This window comes from Cinclus cinclus, chromosome 8 (assembly GCF_963662255.1).
Source record: "Cinclus cinclus chromosome 8, bCinCin1.1, whole genome shotgun sequence".
Taxonomy (NCBI): Eukaryota; Metazoa; Chordata; class Aves; order Passeriformes; family Cinclidae; genus Cinclus; species Cinclus cinclus.
In genome coordinates, this window is record NC_085053.1 from 25,997,608 (window position 1) to 26,013,449 (window position 15,842).

A 15,842-nucleotide genomic window follows, 5' to 3' on the forward strand; every position below is an offset into this window, starting at 1 on the left:
TCATTGTAAAACAACAACTCTACAGTTCTCTCAAAGCCCTCTTATCACACACGTAAATGCCAGAATTAAGTGTAGTTTATGATGTTTTGCACTTATTTAACCTTTAGAATAAATTTGGTGTCGTAAATTCAATCACAGTGCTCCTTACTAATCCATTTGGTAAGATAATCACATATGCATTCAACCATAATGATGAAGAAGTCAAGCATAATTATTAGTTAAAACAAAACAGTTGCTTTAAATAAAAAGACCTTAAGCATTTTGAGTTGACTGAGATCAACCTTGTAATGCTCAAAACCTTAAAATAACCTAAAATACAGAATTTGGATCAATTTCCTACTGTAGCTCTGGCAATGTCTCATCTGTTTTACAAGCAGTCCTCTACTACAGACAATCATTAACAATCATTTCATATAGTCAAACTAATGACTGCAATAAAAAAAAAAAAAAAAAGCCCTTGTTCCAGGTAACCAGTGAAGCACAGATTCTCAGAACAGAAAGTTCAGGTTCCAACCGAGATTTCACATACAGGGTGCCAGAAATGTAATAGGAGGGGAAGGAAAAAGGGGAACTCTTTGCCTCTATTCTTCAAAGCCTGTGCAGAAAGGTAGTGCCGGGCTGGTCTGCAGTGATGGTTATCTGAACGGAGGGACCAGCCCTTGCCTTTACTTTGCACGCCCCATTTACAGGCAATAAAACGGCCGGAGTGGTTTTAACTGGTCCTTCTATGTCACTGTAACGCTCCCTGCTCCCGGCAGAAGATAACAGCTGTGCCATATTCCCAAACACATACTTTTGCTATTGTTTGCACATTTATGGGGAAAGATTACGCCGTGCCACAGTCAGTGAGCACTGCCCTTGCTTCGGAACCCTGTATTCTGAGTTACAGCAGTGTGCTGGGAAACAACGTTGGGTGGCTGAGGAAAAAAAAGAGCAAACAAACCCCAGTCTATTAAAAGCCGTTTCAGGCACTGTGAAATGATTACTAGATTGCACGCCTGGTTCAAGCTTGTTGACATACAACGATTGAAATCGGGAGTGCAAAATGGAGTGGTTTACATCTATTTTCCCTCTCCAATTACCCTGCCATCAACATCTTCGAGAGTTTTAAAAATCACTAAGCAGAAGAATTTCTGGAATAATGGTAATTATGGTACTGAGCATGGAAATGATATTCACAGTACTACAGATTTCTCTCATCGTCCATACTTTTTTTCACTTCATGGCTTAAACATGGATTTAATAGAAACTTGTCATTTGTTCTACAAGTTTTTCCCTGAACACAGGAAAAAGAACTTCTGTAATATTAGGACTGAAATACTGACCCATCTAAAATTACTACCAGTGGAAGACTCCTACTGGTATTAATAATTTAGGGTAAAATTTTGTCCTTCTTATTCAACAAAAAGCCAAGCCACTTTACTGCAATGAAGCAGTACAGTCTCCTAGAAGACATTCACTATAAATTTAGCAGGTTCACTAAAAAGAATCTTGAAGCCCTCCCAGAATATAATCTCAAATACACTAAAGATCCTCAGCATACACTTAGTAGTTTATGTGTATAAGGGGTTGAACTCTTAAGATGCAAATAACATATTGAGTTATATCTAAATGATATTTCAGAATGCTCTATGTCCAAAAATTTGTAGTTGATGAAACTGTTCATACGCACAGAAATGTACATACTTAACCACTTGCAAGATGTAGACTTTAATTTTTTTTCTTACTATAAAAGAAAGGATATTTTTCTTCTCACTCCACTTAGCTCAGTATATAAAACCTCCATTATTGTAACATTTTAAAGACAGTGATTTCTTATTTTTTTAACTTCTCTTCCTTCAAACTAAAGTCAAATAAAATAAAAAATTTGCTTCCAATGGTAAGACTTATTTCCTTGTTGAGAGTAATCTGACGCTGTAATTCCATATAACTCTACACAATATTAAAACAGATATAACATTTATTCTCTTGAGCTTTTCCAGTAGCTGTAGTTTTTTTTCATGAAGCAGAAAAGAGTTTTTTTTGCTTTTACTTTACAAGTACTGAATGCCTTTTTATGACTGGTCGGTCATTAGATCTCCTGGTTTGCATTTGCTAAATATTCTCCACTAACAATTCCTAAATTACAATGGATTTAATGATTAGATACAATTAAACATCTTTTAAATTAATTCCATGGAAGTCCCATCTTCAAGTCAGTGACTGATTTTGCAACACAAATCATTAGAAGAACTTCCTTCAGCAGCAAGCAACTGAAAGTTATTTGCCTATTCAAGACGAGTAAGCATTATAGGCATTTTAAGGGAGGAGAGGACAGTCACAATTTATTCCAAATGAATTTATGAACACATTCTCCAATTTGCAGTTTCTTCTCCTTTGTTTTGTAAAGGGAAAAAGTTAGGCAAAATATATATATATATATATATATAGTTCTGTAACTGCACAATCTGTTCAGACCAACCTTTCAATTCATTTTTGTAGAAGAATTCAAAATCAGCAAGGGAACAAGAGTGAAAATAAGAAATAATTATTACAACAGCTCTACATAAAACTGAGAGTTTAGAGATCACCACAGCAGTGGACTCATCCCTGTCTCCTTATCAGCTCACATCATATTTATCAGCTCTAGGCAGTCACACTTGCTCCAGTGAAATTATTCAGGTGAACACAGATAAGGTGCAAGAAAGAAAATGGCAAGATCAGGCCCAAGACCAGTCAATTCACCTAGTAAGTCATATAACCAAAGTATATGCTTTTGCTGAGAATCCCAACAGTATAAGCTGTTACTTTAACAAGGACAGTCCTGATAACCAAGGAAATAGTCACAGGGGGATTAAATGGCAAGATTTACCTCTCCTGCTCAACAGTAGAAGGAAATTAATACATTTCAATACATTGGTTGCATGTTTGCTGAAAGCAGCGACAGTTAACAAGAAACAAAAAAAATCCAAGCCAGTTCTCCTTGTCTGAATAAAACACACTCTCAACAAGGAAACATCCAGCTACTGCAACTTGACCAGCTTATTGTTTTGCCCACTGTAAGTTAATATCTGAAGTGGTTGCTGCAAAGGTCCGGGCCATTTGGATGATTTCCCAGTGGCACAGCTAACAGGATAAATCTCGTCATTTCTACTGAGTCATGAATTAGGTACACTGAACAAAACTGGAAAAGAATGAAAAGGAGAAGTGTTTCCTGGTAACAACCATAATCAATGTCATTTAGAAACTGAGATATTTGGCATCTTTATAGATCACTCTTTTGTCACCACTAAAACCTTCCCAAAAGCTTCTTCCCTGTAGACAGTAAGTATTTTGCCCTGTGTTACTTTCAAAACTGCAGTACCATAGACATGGAATTCAACAGCACAGAACCAAAGCCACAGAATCCCAGGAAAACAATGTAAAATGGACTTCATACCTTATGGTAGTTATTCTATGCCAAATGCCTCTGAAAAGCAGTGTCTGTATGCAAAAACTCTGCCTTGTGACACACAGGGAAATCAATGACCAAGAAAAGCATGGTGCCTATCACAGCCAGCCACACCAGAAGGGGTTGGCCGGGTGAAAACTGGACATTTATTTTTAAACAGCTCCCAAAGGGGGGGGGGGGGGGGGGTGGAATCCACAATTCCAAAGTACTGGAATTTTTGGCAAACAACCCCATCCTGAAAGGTTTAGACCCAAATTATCTGATTTCCAGAAATAATCCTCACCACAACCCCTCAAGTTTTTGTTTCGCTGTTCAGAAAGTCCAAAAGACTTGCTCAGCCAGGGAAGCATTTTGCAGGATCATAACTTAAACACTGTCAAGCAGCAGAGTAACACCACAGAGACATTACAACAGCAGGATACTTCTTCCCCATTGTGATTACTTCAAAGCTGCCCTTTTTATTAGTAGAGCAGTGTATCATTTTGATTCATTCTTTTTGGGAAAAAAAAATTAAAAAGTAAGATTTGTTTAGGAGGAAAAAAACCTTACAGGCAACTATAAAAATCGGTTTTACTCTTGGAGAGCATCTTTTACACTCCCTACTTGCAGCTTTCAACTGTGGATAAACTAAAACCAGGAGGCACATGCTGTAATCTAACCCAGACTGCAGAGGGAATTACTGGGTACATGGCACTCTGGGGCTGGAGAACAGGAGACGCACGGCACCACGGTCTGAAATCAAGTTGTCATCAGTTTCCTTCCCAGAACCTTCCACTGGGTAAATCTGAGTATTTCCTTCACTTCCACTTCTTAGCTTTATCTTGGTATATCGCATTCACATGCAGCTATCCCAGCCCTTTATCTTGCTGAGAGAGCCAGGGTTGGTGGGAGATGGTTTGCACTGCTCCTTGAAAGAGCAGCAGCTCTCCTGTCTGCAGCAGAGTCCACTTTAGATACATTCTGATTTGTGAGTTGGAGTGAGCACTCCAAGATGCCCCATGGACATTAAAGCACCTGCTGACACTGTCCAGGTCAGAAGGAGCAGCACGTCCCACACATTTTAAATCAGACTCAGAATGTCACTTTAAATCTTACTTTCCCTAACTCCTCCTGAAAATGTCTTCTTGGGGTGGGGGAAAAGGGCAAAACCAAACCAAATAAAAAAACTCCAACAGACAAACAACAGGAAGCCACCCAAAAAACTCAGTGTTGCCAACTTTGGAAAAATCCAGCATTATCCATCAAACCCTCCTGCTCAGTTAAATGAACCCTATCCTGCCCGTGGACACCTCCTACTTATTCCCATGACTCAAGTCACCCATACACCGAAGCAACCACAAGGTAACACCCTGGACAGAAAACATACTAAAAAAAACAGCAACAAAATTTAAAACACTTTTTTTTTTCCCCCCCAGTGGTGAAAATGGGAAACCGATCAGTCAGGAAAGATGAATTAGGAACCTTCTCCCATGCCCAGCTACATCTACTGTAACAGTCCCAAGTGAATGCGAAATCAAATTCTTCCTCTTTCCCTCCCTACACCCCTGCCCTCTGCAACAGCTAGAGGGACATGCATAAAAAGAGGGCTAAACAGCTCAAAGGAAAGCAAGATTTTTAAAGTGTTTTAACGGTCTGCCTGGACAGGATTTCAAGCCAGTATGAACCCTGTCAAGTGGCACCAACCTCACCCGTGGGACCAGAACACCTCTTGAGTCCCTTCCACAGGCAGCAGCTGCAGCAGCACCGCGATACAAGAGCTTGTAGGTCTCCCTTTAGACTATGTGAATCCTCCTTCTCCCCCCTCCAAACAGGAGTCTGTGTAACAGACCTTCATTTCATTCCTGCCAAACATTAACAACCTTTTTTTTTTAATCAGGAGAAAAGAATTGCAGCATTAACAAACAGAAAAATAAAAAAGGTAATTTATAACCTGCTGCTCCACTCTGTCTGTATTCAGTAGTGATGAACAAACACATCCTAGATTCTGTAGGACAGACCTAGCACAGATCGAGGTGTTCATTAACATAACTTCATGGCAATGAAAGGTGCCATCACCCTAGGTAACAAGCTCACAAAAGAAAATGTCACTAGTCCAAGGGCATGCAGCCTACTTTTAATTTTCAGAAGAATGGACAGAACTGGAAGAGTCTTACACCGACAGGATAACTGCGTGTATGTATCTAAAATAGAGAACGGGAGTGGACTGACAAGAGCAAAAAAAGGCAATTACCTTTTAACATTACAGAAAACATTGTCTTAATGTTAATAACCCTAGGTGTACATATGTCTCTGCAATTGACTTTGCAGCGACTTTTGCACATCCAGTGGTACCTTAGAGGGATTATCTTAAAACTGAATTTTAATTAACAAATTTCAGCTGAGGTAAGTTCTAGCTGAAAAGTGCAATTAACAGATTTTTAGTAGGCAATTCCTTACCCTACTTCAGTGCCACTTCTCTAACGATGGACAGCTGAAAAATCACGCATTTGTTAACTAGCAGAATTTGACCTTTTGGGCACCAGGAGTTTCCAAGTCTGAGGATTCACCACCTGAATCCAACATTTTTAACACCTCCTTGAAATACAAACTATAAAATCCAAGCAATCGTGGCGAAACTGCTGAGTAAGAACCAAGCATTTATTGTCAGCCAGGCACGCTCACAAACACCCCACAAGTACTCTCTGATGCAGACAGGACAGACCAGCCCAGTCTTCAGCACCAACCCCAAAACCTTTGAGACGCGAGAGCAGCACCCCACAGGACAACTGAAAAAGATGCTGCTCTCAAGATATTTTAAATACTCTTGAGAGACACTCAGCTTCACCCTAGCAAAGCACTGCCTAGTTTATCCTGTCCCTTCAAGGTGCTTAGTAAAAAAATAAAAAAGTTTTAAAGCTTGAAGTTAAATAAACAAGCTGGAAAACACACTGAAGAGCAAAAAACAAGGGGGGAGGAAAGCCTGTTACGTTTTTATTTGTTTGGTGGATGGGTTTTTGGTTCACGGATGGGTGTTCAGTTCATGCATTTTCGAACTCACCCTTCACGCTTTGATGTTTCTGCTGCTGGAAATAATCTTTCGAGCCTATAGCGCATCGCAGCTCCTGCGCCCTGGGAAGAATCGGAATCCTCTCGAATATGCTGGGTCGTTTGGGGATGAAATCTAGCAGAGGTGCTGACATTTCAGGTGGGCTCTGCTGAGGCTCCGTGTGGTCACTGCTGTTGCTGACAGATACTTTAAAGGACATCTGAGGATTCGAGTGAGCTTTACCAGCGCCGGGACGAGTCACCCGCGGCAGATCCTTCTGAGGCGCTCCCTGGCATTTGTCGGTCACCTCGAGGCGGGCGCCGTCTTTCTGACCCGCGGCGAGCTCACAGTGCATGTCCGCTTGCGGCTGCTGCCAGGGCCCTCGCCACTCTCCTACACCGAGCGGCACACGGGCTGTCAGCGCGGGCGGCAGCCCCGGACCCGCCGCCTCAGCCCTCCACCCTCCGCCCCGCCGCCTCCCGCCTCAGCCCCGCGCCGCCAACGGCCGGTAACCGCCGCGCGTGAGGCGGCGCAGCCCGCAGACCTCAGCCCCGCTGCCCTCAGCCCCCGCCCGCTGTCTCACACACACCGGCCGGATGGGGGAAGACCCGGGGCGCTCGGAGACCGGCGGCGACTCCTCCGTAAGGGACGGGGCAGCCGGTGCCGCGCGTCGGCTTCGCTCCCTCTCTAGGCAACACTGCCGGGCTGCTCGTAGCCGCTCCCGGGAAGGCGAGAGCGGCCGGGAGGGGCGGGGAGGGGGCCCGGCACACGGGCGGGTTGTTTGGAGGCCGGTGCCTTTCAGCTGAGGCATCCGAACAGCGGCCGCCCCGGCAACCGCGGACGCGGTGGCAAAGCGAGTTCACCACCGCCGGGCTCGCCGAGGTCCCCGAGTCACCTCTCCCCGAGGGAGAGAGGGAGGGAGGGAAGGGGGAGAGCCCGGCCGGGCGCGGTGACAGCCGCGCCCCCGCGCTCCTACCTGGGAGGGGCCGCCCGGGGGGACGCGCTGCCCGCCGGCTGCCGCCGCCGCGCCGGGCGCACGGGCTCAGCCCCACTCCCCCGCCGCAGGGCCGGCTGCCAGAGCGCAGGCGGCCCGGACCATTACCCTGGCGCGGCGGCGGGGCCAGTCGGGGCGGGCAGGGGGAGGGCTGTGCCGCCGGGGCCGCCCCTCGGGGTTTGGCAGCGGGGTACAGCCCCGGGTTGTCCGGCTGCGCATCGCGGAGTACGGCAGGGGGATCGGGGGTACCCAGTGTTTGCGGCGCCAGTGGGAGGGTCAGCCTGGGAATAGGTCCGCACCTTCCCGGTGCCCGCCCGGTGGGGAGAGTCCCTGTAGTTGCTCACTTGCTTCCCGAGAGGTCCATGATTTTCCCTCCCGCGGTCCCGCTGCCATGAGCCTGGACCCTTTCCTTAGCCCTCGGTCGTCGAGGATCCTCGTGCCTGTCCCCAGGCAATCTGCTCAGGCGTGCGGCTGCCCTAGCACTGCACATCCATAAGCCAACCCGCCTCTGAACAGCAGGCAGTGCCCTATAAACAACTTGTGTGCGAAAGCCGCAGCCACGGCAGCATGTCACAGAGGAGCAGCAGGAGACGGCAGAGCCTTGCCAAGGATAGGGGCTGGGAAGCAGGAGATGTGTTGGAGGTGGGTACAACCTGGCCAAGACGTCTTTCTGGTGATGCAGTTCCAGCTGCATTCAGTGCTTCAGTCTATGGACATACATCGTTCCCTGCCTGCCATACAGGTGCAGGAGCTGGTCTGTGCCCGCAGAGACAATTAAGCTAGCTCAGAGCAAGCACCACAGCACAGTGACATTTGCACTGGCTCCTCCTGGGCCAACTTGGGTCTGGAAGCAATCTAGTTGGGTTTATTAGCTTGGGCCTGGTTCCAAGCAAGTGCAGGCTGAGCCACAGTGTGCAGCTTTGCACCAGAGAGCTGTACCAGCCCACACTTTTCTAGCTCAGGGATGTCTGCACCCTCCTGCCCGACATGCTGCTGTCAGCACAGGTGCAGCACAGCAGGTCTGTAACACACCAGGACAGCTCGAAGATAGGAGAGACTCGGAGTCAGCCCTGATTTACATGGGTGTAAATCAGGCAGACATCTGGCTGGAAATCCTGCTTGTTCACAGCAAACCTAAAGGAGAGGCTTGGGAGATTTAGCACGAGGAGGAGGGACAGCTACTGAACTGGCGTCTTGCTGCACCCCTCCTGAGGAGCATCCCGCAGCAAGACAAGAGATCTTCATCATCTTGTAGCACAGATGCTGCACAGAGTGCCTCACTGACAGTTTTATCCAATCCTTAGCAACATCTGCCACGCTGCAGTGTAGAGAGTACAGGAATGGTCAGGACAGCAGGGCATGACTTTTTCTTGGCAAATGCTATGAATGTTGTGGACTTAGTGGGAGGGAAGCAACTCTCAATAAAAGATACAAGATCTTGAGATAGAACAAGTAGTTCTTCTGGGAGAAGCCATACTAATGACTCTCATTTGCAATGCTTCTCCTCATTCCTGCCTAGTGTGGATGACCTGAGGTCTACCAAGCAAGGAACTTGCCAGTCTTTCCCCTCAATAATGGCAGTAATAGGGTTGCTTTCTTCTGTAAGACCACATCTCGAATTGTCAGAATAGCTGTTTGTTAAATGTGGTTTAAAACTGGTAAATGTCCTCTAAATATCTTTGTGGGAACAAGAAGCTACGAAAAGGGAGAAAATCCTCACCTTACCTCTGTGGGAAACAAAACTGAATATCAACTAGCTGGCACAAATACTGAATTAGAATGGTAATATCCTAGGTAAGTAAAAATTTTCAGTGTACATTATCACACCACCTCTTAGTGCTCTGCTAACCTATGTCCCTATCCCCCAGTCCTGTCCATCCGTGAGGCCCTCAGGACCAAGCTGTTATTTTTCTTTGATTTGGAAATGCTAAAGGCACCTGGCAGTACTACCACAAGCAGTAATTATTTAAGACAGAAATACATCGTGGGGACGGCCTAAACCTCAGTTGACACGAAGAAACAGTAAAATTTACTGAGGGAAATATTATTCCAGAACACAATGTAACCAGAGAAATCCCACTGCTTCCAGGGCAGGAAATAAATAGCATTTAGGTGGATTCTGAATGTGGGCTCATCTTGTGCAAATTATTACAGCTGTATTGATACATGCTGCCCAAATATCTAGAGGGAGTTTCCTAGAAAACACGGAGTTTTGGATATATTGTGTACCTTCCTGGAGGGATTTTCTTCTGTAGTTAGGGATTTTCCCACAGCAAACAGGGAGAAGCTCGTTAACTCTCGTCACTGCATTCTGTACCTGTGGTTGTGTGTGTCCTGCTCTGTCTGAACCGCTGCTTCTTTATCACAAATATCCAGAACTTTCTGCAAAATACCAGCAGGTGCCGCCACTGGCTCAGCAATCGCCCAGGGCTGGGCTGTTCCATGGGCAGGAGCAGGCTCGGAGCTCCTCCATGTGCTGGGCACCCTCTACAAGCCAGGAAGTGCTTGGGCTGAAGCACATCCCAGCTCCAAGCTCCAACAGCAGAGGGTAAAGGCCCCTCACACCGAGATGAATTTCTCCGTGGCAGATCATGTCACAGAAATACAGACCTCATAGCTCAAGCTGCAGGTCCCCATATTCCTCCTTCAGGAAATGAGGCCCCGAGGACTCAAAGCTGCACTCCCAGCACTGTTTCCTCAGGTTTCAGTAAGGCATTTGGTAGCTGCCCTGTCTTTAGTGGGACTGTGCAGCTGGGGATGCCCAGCCCTGGCCCTAAGCAAGAGAAATAGTGGTGGATGGACATTCTCTTCCAGACCTGGATGTGCCTGATGGAGACTTGACTCCTAGAGCTGTTCCAAAGCAACGACTAGGTCCCCTGGCAAGCCCACAGATGTAGAAGGAACAAGTGCTGGGAGAAGCAAATGCTCCTTGAATAACTGTACTACTGCAACAGTTAAGTAGTCCCTTTTCTCTCCCTACTGAATCGGAAGACACTTCATGTGTTTTGGTTCTGGAACAAAGGCCGAGCAAGTGCAGTTGTGGCTGGTGAGACTATTCCATGCCCTGGGTCACCACGACTTTGCTGCATGCACAAGCTGTACAGCACACACTGATTCACCCAATGTTGTCACTGCATCCATGAGATAGATGGGTGTCTCCCTCCTTGTGTCCTTGTGAAAACCAGTCATTGGCCTCTCTCCCCCCTGACAGCTATACTCTGTCCTTAGGAAAATGGGGGAAAGATTTCTCTCTATTTGCCTTTTTGTTCAACATTGTGGCTGCCCAGGGCTGTGGTCATTGGTCATGGCATGGCCCACACTTAGGCCACTTTGCTCTTCTCTTTGTTAGTGACATCACCATCAGCAAAGCAAAAGCTTTCAGTTGAGGCAGACAGCCTATCTTCAGTCCTTGCTTCATTCTGAGTCACATATGAAAGGTGGGGTTGCAATTTGGTATTAAAAAAAATCCAGAGGAATGAAACTGCTCACCTGAATATCCTCTCACTAGGCCAAGGGGGTAGGACACGGGTGCTAAGTAATTAGAGACTTGTCCATCAGCCTACTCGCTCCTAGCTGGTGTTTTCACCAGAAAGAGAAAACAGTACTAGTCTAAGGCTAGCTTGGGCCAGAGTGAAATTGTACCAGTAAGAACAAGTTTTAAAAGGTGTGGTACATTTTCCCTACTGACACCAGCCATGATCTGATCATTGCCATGACAGTGTTTTCAGGCCTACAGGTGCTTTTGCAGACGCTCAACAACCTCTTTACTCTGAACAGTCCCCACGCTCACAGCTGCACAGGCAGAGGCACAGTTTCCTCCCTTGCTGGATACAGGAGGACAGTGAGAGATCATCTGTAACAGGAGGGGGGAAATGACACTGCAAGAAGGAGACTCAGTTCACCAAATGCAGCCTTCAAAGCTCTTTACCTTTGTCAGGAAGCAATGGCTGTAACCAGCCACGATCACAAACCGGATCTTTGAGAAACTCGGAGCAGCTGAAACCTGCTGTTCCCCAAGCAGTTCTGTGGGAGGAAAGGAATGAAGCAGAACGGATACAGGTAAGGTGAGCTGTGCAGAGCAAGCAAGCAGAGGTGAAGTATTAATCTCTAATTCACATATTAAAATCATCTATTCTGACAGGTAACAAAACAAGATTTTAAAAGGACACAATTGAAATTGTGAGAACTTTGTGTAACTGCTGCAGTGCAGAGGTCGGAGGTGTTACCATAAGCATTCTCCTAATACTGGGCAAAATAAGCTCTGGTGGGAGGATAACAAACCTTATTATAAATAACCTGCAAAGGAGCTGTCAGTTCACACAAAACAGCTGATTTACGAAGGCATGCCAAGTCCAGACTTGTTTTTGTTTTAATTTACCGCACCACAGATAGCAAAAGAGAAACAACCAAACAAAAACTGAGCTAAAGCAATTGTCCCTGTGAGTATGCCCATTTCTTAAAGATTGCCCATATCACTTTAAGGCAGCACAAAGTCATTCTTTATAGTGGTTTGAAAATGACCTCCTAAATTAAGGCAGCAGGGTCAAACTGACCACACATTATCTAGTGACAGACTCAACTATTGCTTCATAACTTACAGATTTGTTTATAGTTCTTGTAGTTAGAAAAAAGAAATTCCTCAGATCACATTGACTTATCTTTTAAAAACAAACCTCTTTACAATAGCATATTTTGGGAAAATCACGTGGTAATTTTGACTCCACCTTTGTCTTGCAGAAACTGCAAGAAACAACTATCATGTCCAATAATTTTGACTCCACCTTTGTCTTGCAGAAACTGTAAGAAACAACTATCATTTCCAAAAGCCACTGTAATACTATAGATCCCTCCTGCCTCCAGTTAATTGGCAGATCATTCCTGTGAACTTCGAGGAAAACCCCTTTAAAGGAGGGTCCAACCAGGTTCCATTCAGGATGTCGTTGTTTACACCTGCAATTAGTTTTCTCAAACATTCATCTATACTATTTCTCTGCATCAGTCCATAAATAGATTCATCTCTCACACCATGTATATACAACACAGGTAGTAAAATAAACTTCAGTCATAAACAAACAAAAAAAAACAACAAACAAAACCCCCACAGAACAGGACAACTTAAGAATGTTCAGCTTGTAAAATCCAGTATTTGGCACTGGGACATGCCAGGACTGGAATTGATGGTACAAACTTGACTCATGCCTACTCTAAATGAGTTACAGAACTGGAGTTATAACATGACCCCCAGTTATTTTGCCTGGGGTTACATATATTCAATGCACTGAGGACAGTGATTGCTGAATGAGCTGCTAGTCACTCTTCTGTTTTCTCTTCATTGGCACAGTGTCTGGGCCACACAGTGAATGTATTTACTGAACACCAGCCAAGCCCTGTGCAGAATACAGAATTATTCATTTACTCCAGGGTGTTTCTTTGGTGTCCATCACTGCAGCCTATTGATTTGGACACAAACTTTTTGTTATCATCACTGGAGGTGAGGGAGGATGAGGTTAAGCTAAAGCCCATTTTGCAAAAGGGGCCCAGAGGCCAAAATCTTCTGTTTGAGTGCTAAACTTTGACAAAGATCGACTGCTTCCCTCACCCTTCACTTGAAGTTATTTAGCATTTCCCATCATTGTCTATGGTAAAACTAATTTCCAGTTCCATCAGTTAAATTCAACCCTTGGTGTCCCAAACAGAACATGCAGAATCTGGGAGACTTGCCAACTGGCCACCTGTGAAGAGCTGAAGTGCTGCACAGGACCTCTATGCAAAGCACAAAAAAGATAGAGCCATTTTTCCCTGGCAGTTTTCAGCTTGCACTACTTACAAGAGTGAAATTTCTCTTCCTAAAACACGATGGTTGCTGATAAAGCTTTCCCAGAACTGATTGCCAGTGTGTGCAAAGACAAAAACCCAACTGCATGGATGCAGCCCTGCTCAACCCAAAACTTCTACCACCCTTGACAAGGTCCGCAGCCTGGACCTGCTCTGAGCAGTGACCTCTGGCAGTGAACAGCTAGGAAACCCAGTGCCTTACAGAGCTACTGCCACATTGTCCTGCTCCTCTGAGTTTGCCCTGGAGGTAGACACATAGTTTGTCTCTTGAGCTAAAACTTCAAACACTAGTAAGCCCACAACTGGAACTTGCTTAGTAAGAGCAGAGAACGATGCTTACACAAACAATCTTTGACCTGCAGGCAGTTATAGATTTCCATTCCTAATTACTGCAAAGTTCCTCCAGGGCTCTTATCATACATTTTCAGACAAGATGCCGTTATATACAACAGCACACCCCAGCCCTGTGTTTTAGGAGTCAGATTTAAAAGTGGAGTTATTCAAGAAGTGAAAGGCAAAGCCTGTAATTTTTCGTGTGTTCTGGGCAGGGGTAGAGAGGAAGACACAGTACACTCAGTACTGGTTCCTTTGATGATTGCATGAGTACATATATGTGGCTTAGGCCACAGTTTTCTCTGAAATCCTTCTTACTGTGGGAACTGACTCTTTAGGGAGATAGAAGAAGAAACTAAAGAGGAAATTCCTGTGCCATCACCATTAATTCAATGAATCAGCTTGCATATCCAACAGGGAACTATTCCCACTTGAATTTCTGTTTTGTTCTCATGGCAGGCTCCAGAGACCCCATGTTCATCTGTCTCCTGACTGACTAGCTCTACTGTAGTCCCAAGATTTTTTTAATGACAGAAAGGTGCGATCTTCTCTAGGATTTTTTTTTTAATGAAATCTGAGCATGGTGCAGGTTTTGCTCTCTCAGACACAAGGGAGCTGCACCATTTGTTCATTCCTTTGTGCAAAGCCAATCTGCCAGATGCAAATCTCTACCATGAGTCTGCAGCAAAGGATAGAAACAGTCTACATCCCCTTACAATACAAGAGCTTGGCAAACCACATTCCAGGCATGTCCACAGCACCCAAATGCATTTAATCCACACAGGAAATACATTAACACAGTACTGGTGATGGAAAATATCAAAGACCACTGAGGAAGGAGGGTGTGGGGATAATGGGGAGGATCCTCAACTTGCAGTGTGGGGTCTGTGATAATTCCACACAGACTTCCACTGTTTTATGGCATAGTTGAGGAGAGGTGATGATGGGAGTGGTGGGAGTGTGGCTGCTATTGGTGTGTGAAGCCCTGCAGCTACAACATGCTTGCTTGAACAGGGAAAGCACTGCGAGCTGCCACCATTCATTCCACAGGGGAATGGGAAGGAGCGTACATGGCAAAGCACCTCCACAGCCAAGGATGCTCCTGAGGCCACTTCCTATGGATTCCATACACCCACCCACCTCCCAGGGCATCGGGCCCTCCCCAGGCAGAGCACCCATCCCGCAGGTGGCCACGGGCAAGAGCTGGGGGAGGCCTGGCAAGCACAGAGCCCGCAGACCGCAGCACTTGCCTGTGACTGAACAGGTACCAGAACATGGATCAGCGAGAGCCCGGCCCTTCCCTGGCTGCCCTGGGAGCCGGAGGAGCGTGGTGGGAGGTGGGAAGATGGCTGCTGCAGGGCTCAGGACACCGAGCACAGCACACACAATGCAGCCTCTGTTCAAAGCACGCAGCAACAGAATCGAAACCACTTCATTTCAAGGGGCATTCAGGCCTGGAGCCGCGACTGGCACCGGGACAATTCTCCAGAGTAGCAGAGCTCCTGTTGAGGGAGTGAGCCCTGCCTGGCTCCCGTGGATACAGCAGCGTGCAAGAGCTTCAAGGACCAGGGCCTCTGCATTTGTCCACCCACAGTCTGAATTTTCAAAGCTCTATCTCAGAAAATGAAGCAAGAGAGGCTTTTTTCAGATTTGTAACTGGTTGCTCAAGAGCTTAAGCCTCTATTTCATTACACCACTGTAACAGCAACATGTATCTGAACCATCAACCACGTACCTCTCCACAGCTGCAGTGGATATTATTTCAGGTACTCCTGACTGCAGCTCACCTGTGGGAGAGGCAGGTTGTTCACAAGGTTACGAGAATGCTGTTTCACCTGCGCATGCAGCAGGCAATCCAGCAACCAGATGCAGCTCAGCTTTGAGATGATTAAACAGATGAAAAATACCAGACGTGAGGGATCCAGTTTAGTTGCAGCTACACAGAAACCAGTCGTAAAAAGGCTTTATTTTTTTCCTCAGTACCCACAATGCAGAACTGAACTCAGGAGACTCTTCCCCTACCTCACAGAGGCTTCACAGACTGATTCTTTTTCTGTTAAGACAAAAGTATAGAAAAGGACTTGAAAATCACTACGGTTTGCCAAGGGAATAGAATTATTCCCAAAGCCAAAACCAGAGCAAGATGTTATCAGTTACTCAACTTCAAAGGGCACCCAACATACACTTTATATTATTGTGATTCACAAGCATGAGATACTGTTAAA

General features: G+C 45.8%; 1 protein-coding gene across 1 annotated transcript in view; it reads right to left on the bottom strand.

Annotated features, from left to right (window-relative positions):
* GLIS1 (GLIS family zinc finger 1) overlaps positions 1-7,266 on the bottom strand; it is a 178,472-nt gene extending 171,206 nt beyond the window's left edge. The window contains 3 exon segments of the mRNA XM_062497309.1: positions 6,468-6,848; positions 7,045-7,080; positions 7,083-7,266. Coding sequence (XP_062353293.1) covers positions 6,468-6,848; positions 7,045-7,080; positions 7,083-7,266 — 601 coding nt within the window.
* Between the last annotated feature and the right edge of the window lie 8,576 nt (positions 7,267-15,842).